Source organism: Gobius niger (genome assembly GCF_951799975.1).
Source record: "Gobius niger genome assembly, chromosome: 10".
In the NCBI taxonomy this organism is placed as follows: Eukaryota; Metazoa; Chordata; class Actinopteri; order Gobiiformes; family Gobiidae; genus Gobius; species Gobius niger.
This window is the reverse complement of record NC_136861.1, coordinates 36,315,949-36,334,712: the sequence shown is the minus strand read 5'-3', so window position 1 is coordinate 36,334,712 and position 18,764 is coordinate 36,315,949. Positions and strand designations below refer to the sequence as shown.

General features: G+C 44.1%; 1 protein-coding gene across 1 annotated transcript in view; it reads right to left on the bottom strand.

The window, feature by feature from the left end:
* Positions 1-18,764, bottom strand: part of LOC306969634 (integrin alpha-3-like) — a 44,416-nt gene that overhangs the window by 23,409 nt on the left and 2,243 nt on the right. Inside the window, exons 2-8 of the mRNA XM_079565319.1 lie at positions 10,889-11,016; positions 7,393-7,478; positions 6,677-6,813; positions 5,052-5,158; positions 4,311-4,403; positions 2,054-2,113; positions 478-631 (exon numbers count right to left, since the gene is read on the bottom strand). Of these exons, the coding sequence (XP_079421445.1) occupies positions 478-631; positions 2,054-2,113; positions 4,311-4,403; positions 5,052-5,158; positions 6,677-6,813; positions 7,393-7,478; positions 10,889-11,016 (765 nt within the window). The remainder of the gene's footprint in view (positions 1-477; positions 632-2,053; positions 2,114-4,310; positions 4,404-5,051; positions 5,159-6,676; positions 6,814-7,392; positions 7,479-10,888; positions 11,017-18,764) is intronic.

Sequence of the window (18,764 nt, the reverse complement as noted above, 5' to 3'; positions counted from 1 at the left end):
GCTGGCCAGCAGGGGGCAGGTGTGAAACAGAGACCTGTCCTTAATCGAGGCAAACTTGAAATCATTTGTACTTTTATGACTGTTCAGAAAACAGAAAATATTCAGCATCGTTTTTTTTAATTAATAAATATATAAATAAAATAAGGGAACAAATAATCGTTTGAATAATCGTGATTATTATTTTTTCAATAATCGAGCAGCCCTACTTTCACGTGATATCACGTCATTCAATCTAAAGAGTCGTGAGTTTAAATTGAGGCGGTGAGCAGGAATAAATTCTATGGTTGTGACTATGGTAACTGTCAGAAAAGCCACATTTTTTGTACTTGGTTTTTGGATAATATCTCTGTCAATACTGAGACAATCAAGTCAGCAAGCTTCGAATAAGATCCACTTATTTTCCAAAAGTGGTCACGATATCCATAACCCCCCCTGTGTGTGGTTATGGTTTGGCTCAGGTCTCGTCAGGAGCATTACCCGTCATTGTTGAGGTCCACTGCTGCCACAGCGTTCCCAAAATACGAGCCCATCTGCTCCCCCCGCAGCCTCTGCACGATCCGCAGACCCCCCCCGGACTTCAGGGCCAGGAACACTGAGCCGCGAGCGTCATGTTTACTGTCCTTAGGAGCTCCTGGAACAACCACAGAACAATAACACTCACACGTATCAGGCCGGACACGTCTTCATCTTTCACACAGAAATGCATGTGTTTATTCGGATCTGCACTATCATGTGTTTCTACCCCTGTGTTTCCCTTGTTCTTTGTCAGCTCATTGTCTTCACCATGTCTGAGTTTGGTTTTCAGTTGCTCCAGCTTTATTTTTGTTTTTTGTCAGTTTCTTGTTTGGATTTTTGCACGTATTAAATCTATTCCGTTGCATTTTGGGCCATTTCTTTCTTATTTTTTACTTTGAACCGTGACAAATAGTGTTGAAAATAAAGAATGGCCGATATATAAAAGTGTTTCCAAACTTTTGACCAGTACTGTAGGTATTTGTTGAAAATGCAGCAATGTCTTTCAAAATGTACAGAATATAGCCCATTTTGTGGAAGAAAGAAAAGAGCATGGCTGACCGCTTTACTTTCACTTCCCCATGTGAAAAAGCTGCACATGCACCGAAGCATGGGTTCGAGAGCTACAGTAGGAATCATGTGTTTACGTACACTTTATAAAAAGACACATTTGCATTTTTTTTCTCGCTGTCTGACATGAAACCAGATTAGCTTTTATTTTTTTTAGGTCAATTTGGATTTTAAAAATTATTTCTATTTGTCAAATACCAGAAGAATAAGAGAGAGTGTTGCTGATTTCTGGAGATATTTTTCTTAGTAATTCATGCAGTTCTTATTTTTGAAGAGTTCCGTGGCGCTAGGCTTGTGCAAGGCTAGCGCATTTCTATGGTATCAGCTAGCCTGCATTAAAAACAGTGTGACCCACTCCACAGAGCACCTGAGGCAAATCACTTATAACACCAGACTAACCATATACATGTCTGTGTCCATAGAATAAGTTTTGGAATAAAACTGACCTGCATCACATGAATGATTGCATTTTGAGGGACTATTTTCTAGCAGATCACTCCGCCGCTGCGTAGCTTATACAACCACGAAGCTGATGCTGCTCAAATATAAGGTATTTTAAATGCAAAATGGTTAAAATGACTCTATAGGCCTTTTCCATGTTTCTTTTGGACCACAGCCCATTCATCTTCTTTCTGATCTGTATAATGACTGGACATTTCCATCATTGATGACATGACATCGTCGCCTGGGCTTTCCCAAACTGTTTAAAGGTATAGTAATCTTAGTGTATGTAAACTTTTGGTTAAAATTCTAACTGACCTAAAAAAAAAAAAACAAGAGAAAAAAAAAAGTAAATTCTGGTTTCATGTCAGATGGTAAGAAAAAAATGCAAATATGTCTTTTTCTAAAGTGTGTACACGTATGGTTCCCTCTGTGTGTGGCGGAGTTCACCATCTGGCTGACTTTGACCTTCCATACAGATGGATGTAGTGCATGCAGCTGTAGAACAGAAGAAGGGAACATGAGGAACCTGTGATGATGCTGTCCTCTTGTTGGGAGAGCAGCCGAGGGGCCAGAGCCACCGAGTATCCTGGAGACAGACAGACGCAAAGCAAGAACATCAGAGTCCGTGCGGGAGGGCTGGAGATCTGCGGCGTATTTGACGAGATAAAGGGAGCAAATCATTTATTGTCAATGTTAAAGCAGTACTAAGTAACTCTTCCCCCTAGAGGCCATAAGCGCAACTGCAGGTGTCGTAGCAAGTTACGATTTTTTAACTTATTAATTGTCTTGGAGAGTAAATACCACACTGACAGGAAAGGCGAAGGGAGAGAGGGTTACTGTGCATCCAATTATACAATGGAAATATTTTTTTTTCACTCAAACTTGGCTGTAAATACTGTTTAAAGTGACGTTAGCCCGCAGTTAGCTTTGCCCGTTAGCATGTTAGCTTCTTCTTCGTGATTCCGTTAGTGTGTATTGCTTTCTCCGGACCGGTGGCAGTGAAGTTGCAAACATGGTTTTCTGGTCAGAGACACCAGGGGGAGATGAAAGACCCTCCAATCATCCCATAAACACTTGTATCACCCCCACAGGGACTACGGAAAGGATTTATTAAGGTAAACACGTTACTTAGTACTGCTTTAAGTGAGAAATACTGCGGTTTCCCCTACCACTAAAAACATGTACAATAGGCCAGGATGAATGAGAGTGTGTTTGAGAGTGCATGAGGGAGGACGGATGGAAATGATCCCAAGGCTAGAATCTGGTGTGACTTGTGTAACTGGGTCAGTGTGGGTAAATGTATAGGGTAGTCGTTTGTCCCACTGGGGGGCTGCAGTGAACGCACCATCCAAGGTGCGTTTCCCCTGCGTGTTCACTTCCGGTTGCCCTGATTAGTAACGCACTAAAGCTGCGAACGGCGTGCAGTTTCAGTCTCGGGGCCGTGGGTTTGAGTGGCGCATGTAAGTAGCCCGCTTTCGCTGTGTTTTAGGCTCATTAATGCACATCAATAGTGTCGCTAACACCATTTACTTCTGGCTAAGGTGTTTTAGGAGTGGTCTGGTACTGGCCTCTCCTGTGAAGGCGCCAGAAGCCCCGGTTTGGCCATTAGTCGGGTGTACATAAGGTAAATAAAGTTCAGATTTGTGTATTCTTCGCTTCCTAAGGCACGGTGAACTAACATGCATATGGTTGCTTCAACAGTTGGCCTCTGTTGCCCAGTTTATGGCTCTCAATTGTGCTCTCCCTTTTTTTTTAGTGTGAGTGCCTAGTCCATGTTTACTTTCTGGAGTGTGGGTGCGTGAAAATAGATTTTAAAGAAAAAAAATATTTTTAAAAACTGTAAAATAAAAAGATATACATTTTTGTACTATTTCTGACTTTGCTCACTGCTAACTTAATATACCAACATAGTGCAGACCAGGGGGCCCTTGTCCACAGCACGTTAAAGAGGTTACACTTGTTTACATGCATGACACCCATATATGTTCATTAACGACCAAATAAAACAATAAATAAATCTTGAAACCGCGTGGCCATTTTGAAGCCCCTAAAGTCTCTCTTCAAGAAAACCTGAACCCAAACCATGGCATTGATGAACTGTTCTCTCGTGTGGAATAAGTGAGAGCTGTTTGTCTAGCGGTCCTTTCAGTGGAGGACATCGGAGATATTTATCTGTTTGGGCTTGTGGTAGCAGGGTGCCTGTTTATAGGACTAGGAGATGCAATGGCTTATCGAAAAGTTGGGAAATCGGAAGCTTGCAAAGCGACCGGCTGCTGTCGGCTGAAATTAAAGAGCACTTTGGAGCAGGGAGGAACTGACTGATGGAATTACAACGGAAAGTAGCGAAAGGCAAGGAACTTTAAAAAACCTTTCTCGCAACGAAGAAGGAGAAAGACAGGTGGATTTTATATATTATTAAAAAAAACGTCTAAACTCATCTCAGCAGAGGTGGTATGGGGATATATAACGAAAACTACACAACCTGTCAGGATCAAATGTAGACATCCAAGCCTATGGTACCAAAAAGACAAGACCATTTAAGACACTGCAGACAGGAGAGCATGTGCAGGAACCAGGACACAGAGAATCATTTACAGGATAATCAAATGAGTGAAGAACATGTCCTGCTGGGCTGGGACTGAAAACAGGGCAGATTTACATTTATGTAAATGTGAGAGCACACAATGCGCTAACCTGATGACCCACAAAGGAGAAACAAACCGAAGCAGGTCAATAATAAAATGAAGTTGGCGCTGCTCTCCTGAGAGTCCCCGTGATCTCACCTAGATAGATGTTCCTCTGCTCCATGTTCCCAAAGGAGTTCCTCTTGGTGTCAAACATGACCTCAGGGTTCATCCACAGCACATGGACATTACCTGCACTCAAACAAGCAAGAAGATGCAGCCTCTCCGTTTCACACAGCTCAGAGCTTGAGAAAGTGAAACAAATAACAATATGGTAATAAAAACACCTCCCATAATAATAGTGATGGAGTGGTTTCAGCACAGTTTGTGTTTGTTCAGAGTTTTTTTAAACAGCAAAGGCACAAATGATGGAACTAAAACGGCTGGCAGCAAGTTTTCATTCTTTTGGTCGGCTCTGTTTGAAAATGAAAGATGTGTAGCTCCGACATATTTAAAGGAACAGGCCACCGTTTGTCCATACTGAGAGATGTTCTTTCCTGAGCTTAGACGAGTTGATGTGTAGCTGTCTGGTCTTTGTGTCCGTGGAAGAGCTTTGTCGCTTCTAACTTCACCCCGTTTGGAGCTATAGGAATATACTGGGAACAACATCTTTGGTCGTTTTGCGTGACTGAGCGCGCGCACAAAGACCAGACAGGTACGCATCAACTCGTCTAAGGTCAGGTAAGAACATATCTCAGTATGTAAAAACGGTGGCCTGTTCCTTTAAGTATTCATCAATGGTGGAACGCAGGTAGGTAAAGAAAGGACATTTAAATCTAAGACAGTCAGATGGAGCATAGTCGGAGTGTTCTGTCCACATAAAGACAGAGAGTGGAGTACCTTGCCAGTCAAAGCTTCCCGGAGAGCCCACGATGATCTCAGACTGAGAGATGGCCGCCGACATGCCCATCGTGCACATCACCTCCCCGCTCACATCACCCAGGTGACTGAGGTGAAACGGAGGGTAAGGCCACACGCCAACCAGAACAGAGCAGAAACACAAAGTCACTGAACCAGAGTGAGACACAAAGCACTGATCATAAGTGTGGGTGAAACATGAGTCATAAGGTTTAGAACTACCGAGGGAGCTCAGGTGAAAGGTATAAAGAATTTTTTAGTGCTAATCTGTCCGTAACTACTCAAATATAGTATAATTGACCTTTCGCCGAGCCCCGCCCCCCTTAGTTACTGTTGCTACGCCCGACAAACAAATGGTGAAACACAACCAGCGCAACAGGAAGAGACAGGAAGAGGTATACCTATCCTCTATACCTATACATATCCTCTATACATATCCTCTATACCTATACATATCCTCTATACCTATACCTATCCTCTATACCTATACATATCCTCCAGATCGAGGTCTAAGGTTGTTACAGTGCAGTGGAGGGAAATATTCAATATTAAACTATCCCACGAAGGATAAAGGACTATTGATACTACAGCAAACTGACAGGTCTGCAGAAAAATCAAAGAAACCTCATGATCTCTTTCTTAAATGCAACAGCACAGCCTTGTGGACCAGTCGTGCTCTTGCACGGTAAGCACCCTCTGACTTTTTTTAGTATTTGTAAAAATAGGAACATTTCTCCGGTGCATTTCTCCAGACAAAAACAAAAACATGTGGGACTGTGGCTTGAAAAGTTCACCGCCACAGTTAAAGTTACGGCCCCAGTTTGTGTAATGTTATGTGACTGTCAGTAGCTAGATGTTAGCATGCTAAGGTGTTAAGGCCCCAGTCTTACCTTAAACAGATGTATGCTTGTTTATTTTTGGAGACATTTATCTGGGCGTCGGCCTCCACATGGTTTGATCCATTGTAGGCAGTGTTCAGGTTGTGTTTTAGGCTTTGGGAAGAAAAATAACTGGACTCCCCCCCCCAGACTCACTCTTGTGGTACCTGATTTACATGCTCCACAGGCAGATGTTTCACCATTTTGCTTCTTCTTCTTTGTGTGGTTGGTTTTTGGCAGTGCTCATTGCTGGTATGTCCTATTGTTTTGCATTGGAGGCCTGCGGCATGACGGACCTCGCTTCATAGTAACGGTTGCTAAGATGTCTGATTGGACAAAATGCGTTTTGGGGCGTGGTTTTGCGAAAGGTCAATTACAGCAGGTTCAGCAACAGTGTGTCCATAAGTTTTTCCATCGATGGATTTCTTCACTAAGGCCATTCATTCATGGTCCTGTTTTGAACGCCACTAAGAATGTTTGGCATGTGCTGGAGAAGAAGCACTGGACACAAATACATTTTGTGACACTGGAGATACTTTTTCAAAGCAATACCACCGTGAATGTGTGCCAAATATCTGAGAGTGTGACTTCTTTTGTGTGTCTGGAGAAACCAAAGATTGCCGCGCAGTTATGACTTTGGGACTACATCTTCAAAAGAGTTGACCTACAGTTAGGTCAACATGCGACGGTCACCCAGGAGAGGAACCCGGCTGTAGAAGTGCTCCCTACCTGCAGACCTGGTCGGGGTTCTGCCAGTGAGCGTCCGAGTCGTTGTACTGCAGGTCGTTGCCTCGGACGTAGCAGCGTCCGGTCATGTGTCGCAGTCTGTAGGCGCCGTAGAGTCTGACAAAGCGATGGCCACACGTCTGTAACATGAAACATTATAAAGCCACAGTGCGGAACATCCCAAGGCACATCGTCATAAAAAGCTGATATGTAAACAAACATGCCCGGGATACCAAATACACGCCAGGAAGACACCAAATATGTGACAGAATTTTCTCAGTAGGTTAAAACTGAAATTTGGTAGAAGATTGTTTATTCTATCTACTTAAACCTAATGCTTTACTATTATGTGTCAAATATTAGGTTTAAATAGGTAGATATACACTGCGTTCCAAATTATTATGCAAATATATATTTTGTGTCAAAAAGGTAAAACCATTTTTTTTATGAAACTCATGGATGGTGTTGTGTCTCAGGGCTCTTTGAATCACTGACATTCATCTCAGAGAACCGGGATGATTAGTTTTCAGGTTGAGCCCAGTTAAGGGAAAAACTACTGAAATAAAAAAGGGTGTTCCACTTTATTATGCAGATCATCGTTTTCAAGCAATATGGGAAAGAAAAAGGATCTCTCTGATTTACACCCATAATGAAATGAATGTGGGTGAAATGTTCCGTGATGTGGCTTTAAATATAAAAATGAGAGCGTGTGAGAGTACCAGCACTCGGCCTCCTGGTGGACCCTGACTGGCCACAGAGACGCCCAGCCACATGTCCTCCATCAGGTCCTCTGACGAGGCTTGATCTGCAGCAGACACAGGTACTGTTTTAACTCATACTCAAGGCTGGGATATAGAAACAGATACATGCTACATAGAAGTGGGACAAAGCAATGCGATGTATCGAACTGATATTTTCAATTTCAATTGTTTTGTGAAAACTACCTTTGAATCACTGATATATAATCTCTACTGTCAGCCCGGGAGCTTGAGGGTTCTGTGCAGTATCTTCGCTGTTCCTAGGACTTTCAGGGACCCGTGCTGCGGTGGTTCATGTCCTACCTCTCTGTCCTCTGGCGTGCCACAGGGTTCCATTTTAGGTCCGGTTTTATTTTCACTTTACATGTTGTCGTTTGATTCAATCATCTCTCGCCTTAACTTGTCCTCTCACATGTATGCAGACGATCTACAAATCTACCTCCCAGTTTCGCCAAACTCCCCAGACACTCCTCAGTCCATCCACAGGTGTCTGGACAACATTAAGCTCTGGCTCTCTCAGAACTTTTTGTGTTTAAATGAGGGCAAATCTGGACTCATTCTTTTTGGCGCTCAAAATCCTCTCAGCACCACTGGTCCTGGTCCTCAGTCTCTCGTTCCCCACACTGTCATCAACAACCTAGGTGTCAATCTGGATGCAAACCTGGACTTTCACAAGCAAACTGACTCTGTTTTTTCCAGCTTCGCCTTCTGGCAACAGTGAGCCTACTTTTTTAAAGCTTTTGCTACTTTAAAAACTTTTGCTACATAGCATTAGCAAAGTGATGCATTAAGCTTTTGTGATACTCTATGGAAAAATTGAGTTGATTTCCTTTTATCATCCATCTTTCTTTGGCCCTTTCACATGTCCTAAATTAGGTTTTGCTGTGTAAGTGCAGATCCTCAGTGAGCCTGGCTCTGCACACTTCTCTGATAAAACACTCTCCTACACTCCAGACAGGGCTCACTAAAGACTGGGACCTGACCAGTGTTCCAGGATACTGCATCACGCGGCAGGTTGCAAAGGAAATGTATTAAATATGATTATATTGAAATAGCATCATTATCATAGTCATGTCTGTGGATGGAAATAGCATTGCAAGTAAAGGAGACCGGGGATAATGCAGTGGTACAGGATATTTGTCTAGAGCAGTGTTTCTCAACTACCCTTTTCAGTGGAACACAAGCTTATCGACACCACCTAAGCTCGTTCAAATGAGTGTGAATGTTGGTACATTCTCCTGTGCAGTTGTTTAGCTTCTCCAATATAACTTGGGGGTTCTGTCTTTGGGATGCAGTACTTTCTAAATCCAGCCACAGCCACACCGTCTTGGGGATCATGGAAAGCAGGCCTGGTTATGAGGGAACACCAAAGGCCTCTGGGAGCGGTTGGTGACTGTTCAGAGCGTCCCTCAGTCTGTTTTATAATAACTACATTTTAGCCTTAATTAATCATAAACTATTCATTGAAGGAACAGGCCACCATTTGTCCATACTGAGATATGTTCTTGCCTGAGCTTAGACGAGTTGATGTGTACCTGTGGAAGAGCGTGGTCGATTCTAACTTCAACCCGTTTGGAGCTATAGGAATATCCTGGGAGAGGCCAAATGCTAACAACATATTTGGTCTTTGTGCGTGACTGAGCGCACGCACAAGCTCAGGTAAGAACATATCTCATGGAAAAATGGTGGCCTGTTCCTTTAAGTGTGACTCATACTTAATTACTACTTAACTAATCCAGTCCATCCATCCATCCATCCATTTTCTTCCGCTTTATCCGGGGCCGGGTCGCGGGGGCAGCAGTCTCAGCAGAGATGCCCAAACTTCCCGATCCACACACACCTCCTCCAGCTGTTCTGGGGGGACCCCGAGGCGACACCAGGCCAGCTCGGAGACATAGTCCCACCACCGTGTCCTGGGTCTTCCACGAGGCCTTGTCCCACTAGGACATGCCTGGAACACCTCCCGCGGGAGGCGACCAGGAGGCATCCGAAACAGATGCCTGAGCCACCTCAGCTGGCTCCTTTCGACGTGAAGGAGCAGCGACTCTACTCCGAGCTCCTCCCGGGTAACTGAGCTCCTCACCCGATCTCGGAGGGTGCGCCCAGCCACCCTGCGAAGGAAACTCATTTCGGCCGCTTGTATTCGCGATCTTGTCCTTTCGGTCATGACCCAAATCTCATGACCATAGGTGAGGGCGGGAACGTAGATCGATCGGTAAATCGAGAGCTTTGCCCCGACTCAGCTCCCTCTTCACCACGACAGACCGATACAGCGACCGCATCACTGCTGACGCTGCACCGATCCGTCTGTCCATCTCACGCTCCATCCGTCCCTCACTCGTGAACAAGACCCCGAGATACTTGAACTCCTCCACTTGAGGCAAGGACTCCCCACCGACCCGAAGAGGGGAAACCACCTTTTTCCCGGTGGAGAACCATGAATAACTAATCCAGTCATTAATGAAAAGCTCAGATACTCGTTATTCATTGATTTGAATCAATTTTGTGTCGTATTATACATGAACAAATATGTAATAAGCATGAATGGTCTAACACTTTGGAAAAGCTCACAAAAAGTTATATACAATAACTGCTTGAATGAGTCATGCACTGTAGTATTAGTTTATAATAATTTATAATAATTTATACATCAACTAATCATCAATAGATGATTAAATCATGGTATTATCGGGCGTCAAAAATATGTTAATAAATGTTTACATCATTGTTTATTAAGTATTTAAAATATATATCCTGAGTATCTGATGAGCTGTTCATTAGATGTTAAGCATTAATTACTGGAATACTGAAGTAGTAATTAAGTATTAGTCACACTTACGAGTAGTTCAGGATGAATGAAGTGTTAACAGGATTAACTAAGGCTGAATAAGGTGTAGTTATTGGTATTTTCACACAAACAGAACGACGTGGTTTGGATAGGTCCAGAAGTTCATACTCAGTCTTCCCTCAAACGTTTGAAGTTCATACTCAGTCTTCTCTCAAACGTTTGAAGTTCATACTCAGTCTTCTCTCAAGCGTTTGAAGTTCATACTCAGTCTTCTCTTAAACGTTTGAAGTTCATACTCAGTCTTCTCTTAAACGTTTGAAGTTCATACTCAGTCTTCTCTCAAACGTTTGAAGTTCATACTCAGTCTTCTCTCAAACGTTTGAAGTTCATACTCAGTCTTCTCTCAAGCGTTTGAAGTTCATACTCAGTCTTCTCTCAAACGTTTGAAGTTCATACTCAGTCTTCTCTCAAACGTTTGAAGTTCATACTCAGTCTTCTCTCAAACGTTTGAAGTTCATACTCAGTCTTCTCTCAAACGTTTGAAGTTCATACTCAGTCTTCTCTCAAACGTTTGAAGTTCATACTCAGTCTTCTCTCAAACGTTTGAAGACCCCACGTGTTCCATGAGGTTGTAAGTTTGTCCAAACTGTTTCACCGTGTTCTGCTTACCTGTGTCGGTGAGCCCGATGCGGGTGCACTCCGTCGGCTCGGGCGTGATGGGGCACACGTACACACCCCCTGTGCGATTGGCCGCTACTCCAGGCTCCGCCTTCTCCATGGGCGCTCCCACCAACAACCTGTGCACAGACACGAGCAGGTCACATTCCTTAATACATCGCATTGATCTGAAGCTCCAGACATTGGCCCATGGCATTGGCCCGCAACCCACAGGCACTTTTTCATTTTGGCCAAAAGTTTGGGTTTAGATGTTTCATTCGCCTGAACTTTGCATTGTCTTATTTAATTACTGTTTTGTTTAATTGCCTTAATGTTCGGGGCAGCCCTGTGAGGCCACTCCTGTTGTGATATTGGGCTAAACAAAACCACTGATCGATGGATGTTTGATTAAACAATGTTATTAAAGGTCTGTTAATGCCACAGAAACTAACTCTAAAGCTTAGAATAGTCCTTGATCTTAAAATATCCAACAATAAAGATAAACAATGAAACACAACTTACTCCAGGTAAAAATAAAGTATAACAATGTGCTGGGCCCCGGGTGTTGAAAAACCCCCCACAACAAATGATTCAATATTGTAATGGAACAAGGAAGAACATGGGTGATGGTAGGACAGAAGGGACTACGGAGCGGAGGGAGTAGGGAGTAGAGGGAGTAGGGAGCAGAGGGAGTAGGGAGAAGAGGGAGTAGGGAGCAGAGGGAGTAGGGAGCAGAGGGAGTAGAGAGCAGAGGGAGTAGAGAGCAGAGGGAGTAGAGAGCAGAGGGAGTAGGGAGCAGAGGGAGTAGGGAGTAGAGGGAGTAGAGAGCAGAGGGAGTAGGGAGCAGAGGGAGTAGGGAGCAGAGGGAGTAGGGAGCAGAGGAGTAGGGAGAAGAGGAAGTAGGGAGTAGAGGGAGTAGAGAGCAGAGGGAGTAGAGAGCAGAGGGAGTAGGGAGTAGAGGGAGTAGGGAGAAGAGGGAGTAGGAAGCAGAGGGAGTAGGGAGCAGAGGGAGTAGGGAGCAGAGGGAGTAGGGAGCAGAGGAGTAGGGAGAAGAGGAAGTAGGGAGTAGAGGGAGTAGAGAGCAGAGGGAGTAGGGAGCAGAGCGAGTAGGGAGAAGAGGAAGTAGGGAGCAGAGGGAGTAGGGCACAAACAAACAAACACAGACAATGTCAGACGGAGGGCACTTGTGTAGTTTGTCCAGTCTGGCCTTGCTGATTCTATCAGACATTAATTGTTCAACGTAATAATAACAAAACCCTGGTGCCAGGGTCTGTCCACGTCTTTAAATCCACACTTGGGCACTTAAACTTTGGTATTCTACCTTTTGAACCTTGATGTATATGCATAAAAAATAGGGGAAAGATGATTGAATTAAAGGTGATGCATTCTTTAGTTTTTCAGACTCATAAACAGCAGTTTCCCGGTAATGAGAAACCTGGATTCTCCAACAGTAACCAAGAGGAATTCCCATCAATCCTCCTTGCTTGCTTTATTAACGAGGAATTCTCAGACATCTGACCCATTCCACTGTACGTCTATAGCTTTAGACCATGGACACCCCAGTCCTCTTCAGAGAGAGAAACCTGGGAGTTGTTATAGAGCGAGCCTTCATCAGCTCAGGCTTCTGCAGAAAGTGAAGCCCTTTTTACCCAGATCTTGTGTGTTTCGTGTATTCATCGGCTCCAGACTGGACCGTTGCAATGCCCTTTTCTACAGACTTATAATAAATGTTGCTCTAAGGAATGCCCACATGACTCCTGTTCTCCAGACTGTCCACTGGCTCCCTGCTGAGTTCAGGACAGACTTCAAAGTCCTCAAGTTCCTGTTTAGGGCCATGAATGGTCTCACTCCGACACCCTGACTGTCAGACGTTCTTCGGGTCAAACATCTCTGGTGGTGCCCAGGAGCTGCGGACCATCATCCATCGCGACTAAAGACCTATTTATAGGACTGACAGGGTACTTTAAATAAAAGTAATGATGCTTGGTTTTGATCGTTTAACAGCTCTACTTATTTCGACTGGCCTTTTGATCAACAGTTTCTTTCTGGCTGCTTGTTTTTATCTTTGTCCTGTTATTACTGTTTGTGCTGTGGATATTGAAAGTTGCTATAGAAGTAATTGTTTCCCGATGTCGATGGCTGATGTTTGGTGACTCCTCCAGGGCCAAACATAGTCACTATAAGAGTTCCCATAAGAACCTTGATGCCTGAAAAATTCACATTTAAATAAATGAAATGTCAGCGTCATGGGTTCAAGTCCTGGCTCTGACAATGTGCTGAATGTCTCTCACGGATCTTCTTTTTCTCTGATAAATAGGGCCGAAACAACTAATCAATTATTGAAATAGTTGAATAGTTGAATAATTGTTTTTAACGTTTGGGTATGTAGTGTTTTGTATAATAAATTGTGGAGTACTCATTTTTGTGATAAATATAAATATTGTCCGGAGGTATTTTTATAACCCGGAAGACAAAACGCTTGGATTCAGTTAACTCCGCCCCCGATCTTCTTTTGCAGTAGTATAAATATAAATACACAGCAATAAGTGAAGTTACTTCACAATGCAGTTATAAGGAGTTGACATCTGCAACACAGCTTCATAAATGGCTAACACACATGCTAATATGCTAACACACAAGCTAACACACACGCTAACACACATGCTAACACACAAGCTAACACACACGCTAACACACATGCTAACACACAAGCTAACACACACGCTAACACACAAGCTAACACACACGCTAGCACACTAACACACAAGCTAACACACGTTTGGATTGACTCATCGCTCTGGTCCATCGCTGTTTACATTATGGGACTCGCGTTGGTTATAAAAGTTAATCCACTTTGATTCTGGTGAAGATTCACCAAACATCCATCAGAGACAGTCACAGAAAAACAACATTTTGGTGATAGTCGCCGAATCCCGGAGAGAAAAAACAACTTCTCCAAACACACTTTTCTCCACATTATCGTTAGTTAAGAAAAAAGAACAGGTGTGTCCAGAGTAGGTTAGAAAGAGCTCCTTCTTCACAACTTTCAGTACAAACATGACATCTATTCAGATGCTAAGGGGTGTGTTTTTATTTCTTACAACAGAAATAATGAAAAAGCTGTTTTACGAATTAAAATCAGGCCGTAAGCATAGAATTAAGGCATTACATTACAGATGTCGAGCACTTCCGTTCCGCTCTGACGACACAAAGGAACAGGTCAGTCGTTCACCAGGAGAGGGCGGAGCAGCTGCTCAGAGAGCAGGATTCAGGAGGATTACTGAGAGCTGCGTGAATGAAGCCAAAAACCACTCTGGATGTGTTTTTGATAAGGAAATAGAATTACAACATGGTTAAAAGCTCAAAAAAGTCGACTTTGCATGATATAGGACCTTTAAAGGGACTCGATGCAAGTTGGTCATTTTTGTACTCACTACTGCCACCTCAGGTCTTATATGTTCCTGCAGGTTCGACATTAAGCTCGTGCATGACGGCACTTCAGAACCGAAGAAACACCTTTTTGAGTGACAGTGCAGGATTTCAGAGGCAGTTGTGGTGAACAGGTCTGAGCTCATTCTACACATTAGGACATGGCTGGAGGAAAATACTGAATTTTTAAGTTTCCTCCATCGACATGTCCTCCAGCAGCACCGCTTTGGCTTTATGAGGGCAAAGGTTTGAAAGAATACAATTTACATTTGCCTTTCACAACAAGGCGATAACGTATTAATCGATTTGCAAAATAATCCTTAGTTGCAGACCTTCTGATAAAGCATAGGAGCCAAAAATCCTTTAAAAAGAAAATGGAAAAGTCCTGATTCTCTCTGACATTGTCCATTCCTACACGACCTGTTTCCTCACTAAGCTGATCAGAGTGGGACTGGAAAATGCATCTGAGGGATTGTTTTCATTTTGACATTACTTATATGTATACGCTGCACTTGGTCCTTAAGCACAACAGGTCTCAGAAACCGAGGCGTGAAAAGGAAAAGCGTGTTGTGCTTTTGTCCCGTCTGGGTTTATTCGGCGGTGGGCGTGTCTGCCGGGAGCCGTCCTGACCGCTCCCACGTGAAAGTCTTATGATGTCATTGGGACGACTGCTCATTGAATTAGAGCGAGGGTAACGGGGCTGTTGTCATGGAGACTCAAGGAGAGCGGGGTGACCACTGCGTGTCCTCTGAGACGTCACGTGATCGCAGCGTGGGCGTCCAGATATTTTGGGAGAGAAATAATATCAAGCCGGACTGTTATTGACCTTGTCCAGGAGCGTTAACATTCAAGAGTCAGGAAGACGAGTCTGCGGGGCGGTCTGGAGCGGTTTGACCTGAGGGAGCTGTGTGTGCGTGGGAGGTCAGACACGGAGGTGAAGCCCACCCATAAATCACTTAAGAGAATAAATACAGCAGTGACATGATGTTGGTGACCCAGGCGGAGCTTTCAAAGGTGCTTTAACTCTGGGTTCCAGCTCTTAATCCAGCTATTTTCTAAACGAATGGATTTCATTTTAGAGAGATTCATTTGTTTAGTTTTACATGAGAGCAGGGGCCAAAACCGTCCCCCCATAATAGAACCTGAGATGATCAAGATCAAATGTGAAAACTACTGTCAAATTCCAGTGTTGTCCATCCTATATGATGGATGCTTTACTTGGGCCCTTGTAAAGGCCCTTGGTCTTTTGAAGATGAATAAAATCAGCCCAGAACCGAGAAAACTCGCTAGCCATGTAAAAAATGTCTAAAGAGCTAGCATTTGAGCTAAAAACAAATGTCTGCCTCTGAAACACTGAAGAGGCACCAAGAGCCGTCCACAGCTGCAGCAAGAGGGAAAACAGGAAACAAAGCAGGGACAAACGAGGAGGTATCCGGGGGAGACTCACAGCTAAGCCACACATGCCTTCTATTGTTCTGGCTAGTGAACGTTCACTGAAGAATAAAACAGATGAACCTGCTAAGCTCTTCTCAGAAAATGGTTAAAGACTGTGCAGGAGGGAGAGGAAGGAGGAGGAGGAGCTGACCAGTGCAGGACACCACGCTCTACAACAGGGACAAACCGTTTCAGAGGATCAAAGGAGACTGGAGCGAGCCAGGTTTAGGTTTCCTCCAGGTGCTACAGTGTCCACTATACCTCCTAAAACATGCGGGTCGGGTCGGCCCACAGCGGCTCAGGACTAACACCTGTACAATGACAAGCGGGCTCATAAATCCTCATCTTTTAATGCACCACACAGCACAGGAACATCATCTGCAAAATCAGCTGTGAGGGCAGCTGGAGGGGGCCACTGCCTTCTTTAACTGTCCCGCTCTACACCCTGTTTTTTTTTAACGCACTACACTGTGTAGGGCTTACATCATTCACAAAATGAATATTGTACTGAGGATGGCAGTGACCACTGGGACGTAGCAAGATCATGGTGTATAATATGTATATTAATGTGCCTTTTTAACATAAAACTAGTGACCGGCTGAAAGGAATATATTAATGGTCACCTTAGTTATTTGCTTTCGTACAGATCTTACATGAAACATAACAGCTGTTGTAGTTGTGCTCTGTTTCTGTTAATGATATGAACAGTTCAAACAGTTTGTCAGTTTGGTCTGTGTTAATAAGTATGAAATGTAACAAGTTCTTCTTCTGCGAATGAGGCTAATTACAATAACCATCCATCCATTTTCTTCCACTTGTCCGTTTCCGGGTCGTGGTGGCAGCTGTTGGAGTTGCCCAAATCACACTGCACCAGCCCCTATGGCTCCTCCTGCAGGTGGTGGGTCCACAGAAGGACGGCCTCATGGTTCTAACCGGGCCCGTTGGTCTCTCATAAGGGGCTTCTGACCCGCTCTTTGTCTGACCCGTCACCGAGGACCTGTTTGCCCTGGGAGACCCTACCAGCGGCACAAAGCCCCCGACAATAGAGCTCCCAGGATCATTCGGGCGCTCACACCCCTCCACCACGTTAAGGTGGCAGTTCCAGGAGGAGTCTAATCACAATATGATGCTGCTAATTGTATGATGGATAATGTCATTACAATAGGATGATGTTCATTTCATAAACGTGTTTGTCGTACAGTATGTATGTGTGCATCCTGTGGGGGTCGTGCATGTGACTGTTTACGCTTTCCTCATGTAGCTTTATCATGATTGTTTTGTAATCAGTATTACTTCTTTTTGGAGAATGCAGACAGTACGTGAGTTTCAGTCATGTGATCTCCCCTAATGTAAATGCCACCTTGTAAATGGACATTTGATCAGAAGCTACAAGCAGTGTTTCCCACAGGTTAGAAGGCAATGTGTGGTGGTTGCCGGGGGGGGGCACGCGGGGTGCACAAAGGGGAGGGGCTGTGTGTAGGGATGGGTATCATTAAGGATATATCGATGCTCCTTATGGATCCGGTACTTTAACGGTACTCTTATCAGCACTTATCGGAAGTCAAATCTCCAGGTTCAAAATGTCTAAAGAAAAGCTACATGTTCAACCAGACTCTGAGTAGAGCAAGTATTTTTCAGAAAGGATTGCAAATTGCCATGGTAACTCTGGTGTTGTGTTTGCCACAGTAAACTCCCAAACCCCATTGCCCCAAGGGTTCATTTCCATGACTAAGTGCAATGAGTTTGCTATATTTTTAATGACAATGCCCAAGCCATTAGAAATGCACTGCAGCCAGCGGGACAGAGCGGACACACTTTACACCGGTCACTAACACAATAGTCGAGGTGTTATTTCTGAGTTCTAGTACATGTACCCTTGATGAACTACAACTCGATTTTTCAAGTCTGTGCTGAGCAGCTTGTTACCACAACTTGTAAACACCTCACTCCAGACGGGAGTTTTCCCAATGAATAACTATCGGCCTATATCTAATCTGCCGTTCAGGGGGAAAGTCTTGGAGAAAGTCGTGTATGACCAGATAACAGATGACCCTGACTGTCCTCTCACCTCGGAGATCCGGTTCCCTTTGCAGTGCTTAGTCTTTCGTGTTTAGCCTTTAGAGCTCTGGTAGAATCAGTCCAACAGCTGTGACGGGAGCTAAAGTCCGTCCTGCATGTTTAAGTAGCCATGTGCTTCTGGTGTGCACAGTGAGAGCTACAACACTGTAAATATAATTCAATCTTTATTGGATTTGAGCAATGCTGGTTATACATTTCTCATTTATCCCAATAGGATTATGTCTGGTGGTGGTGGGTGCTTGCCAAATGACCGGCCTGACCTCTGAATGACCTCAAAAAATCTGGCCCAGTAAATAATGTAATTAAAAAGCCCTGGACTGAAAGCAGTGGGACAGAACACAGTCCACACATCTGCTGTTTCAGGACAGATCTGCCTCACACACGGGAGGTCACCAAAAGAGTCACATGATCAAGCATGAGGTTAGGATCAAAACAACTCAGCATCAGTGCCCTGTCCTTGAACGCCTCATATCGTCAGCCAGAGGGTCAACAATAAACACACACCCCAAGATGCCAAACCTCTGTCACTCCGAACTCGAAAACACTGACACTGAAGGCCTGTGATAAACTTCACCTGGAGCGCAGGGAAGTGCAATGGGCTAAAAACTCCTCCACTGTGTCCCCGACTTAAAGTGACCGTCTGTAAGTGTGAATGTTTTACAAGCTTGACCGCCTGAGCCTGCAATGTGATGTAATGTAAGTAATATTAAATCATCTGATATAATATTTATTCTAACGTCCCTTTGCTGATGTCAGACACTAACTGGACTCCCCAGGCTAACACTTTGACCAATGAGACGAGCTTCTCCTGTGAACCAGCCTGTCAGATCCAATCAGGAGGGGAGGAGCTAGATTGTTTACTCCTCATCTTATAAATCATCACTTTAACTGAATGAACACAGGGAACAGCAAAGCACCTATCTCGATTTAGACGGACAAAGAGCAG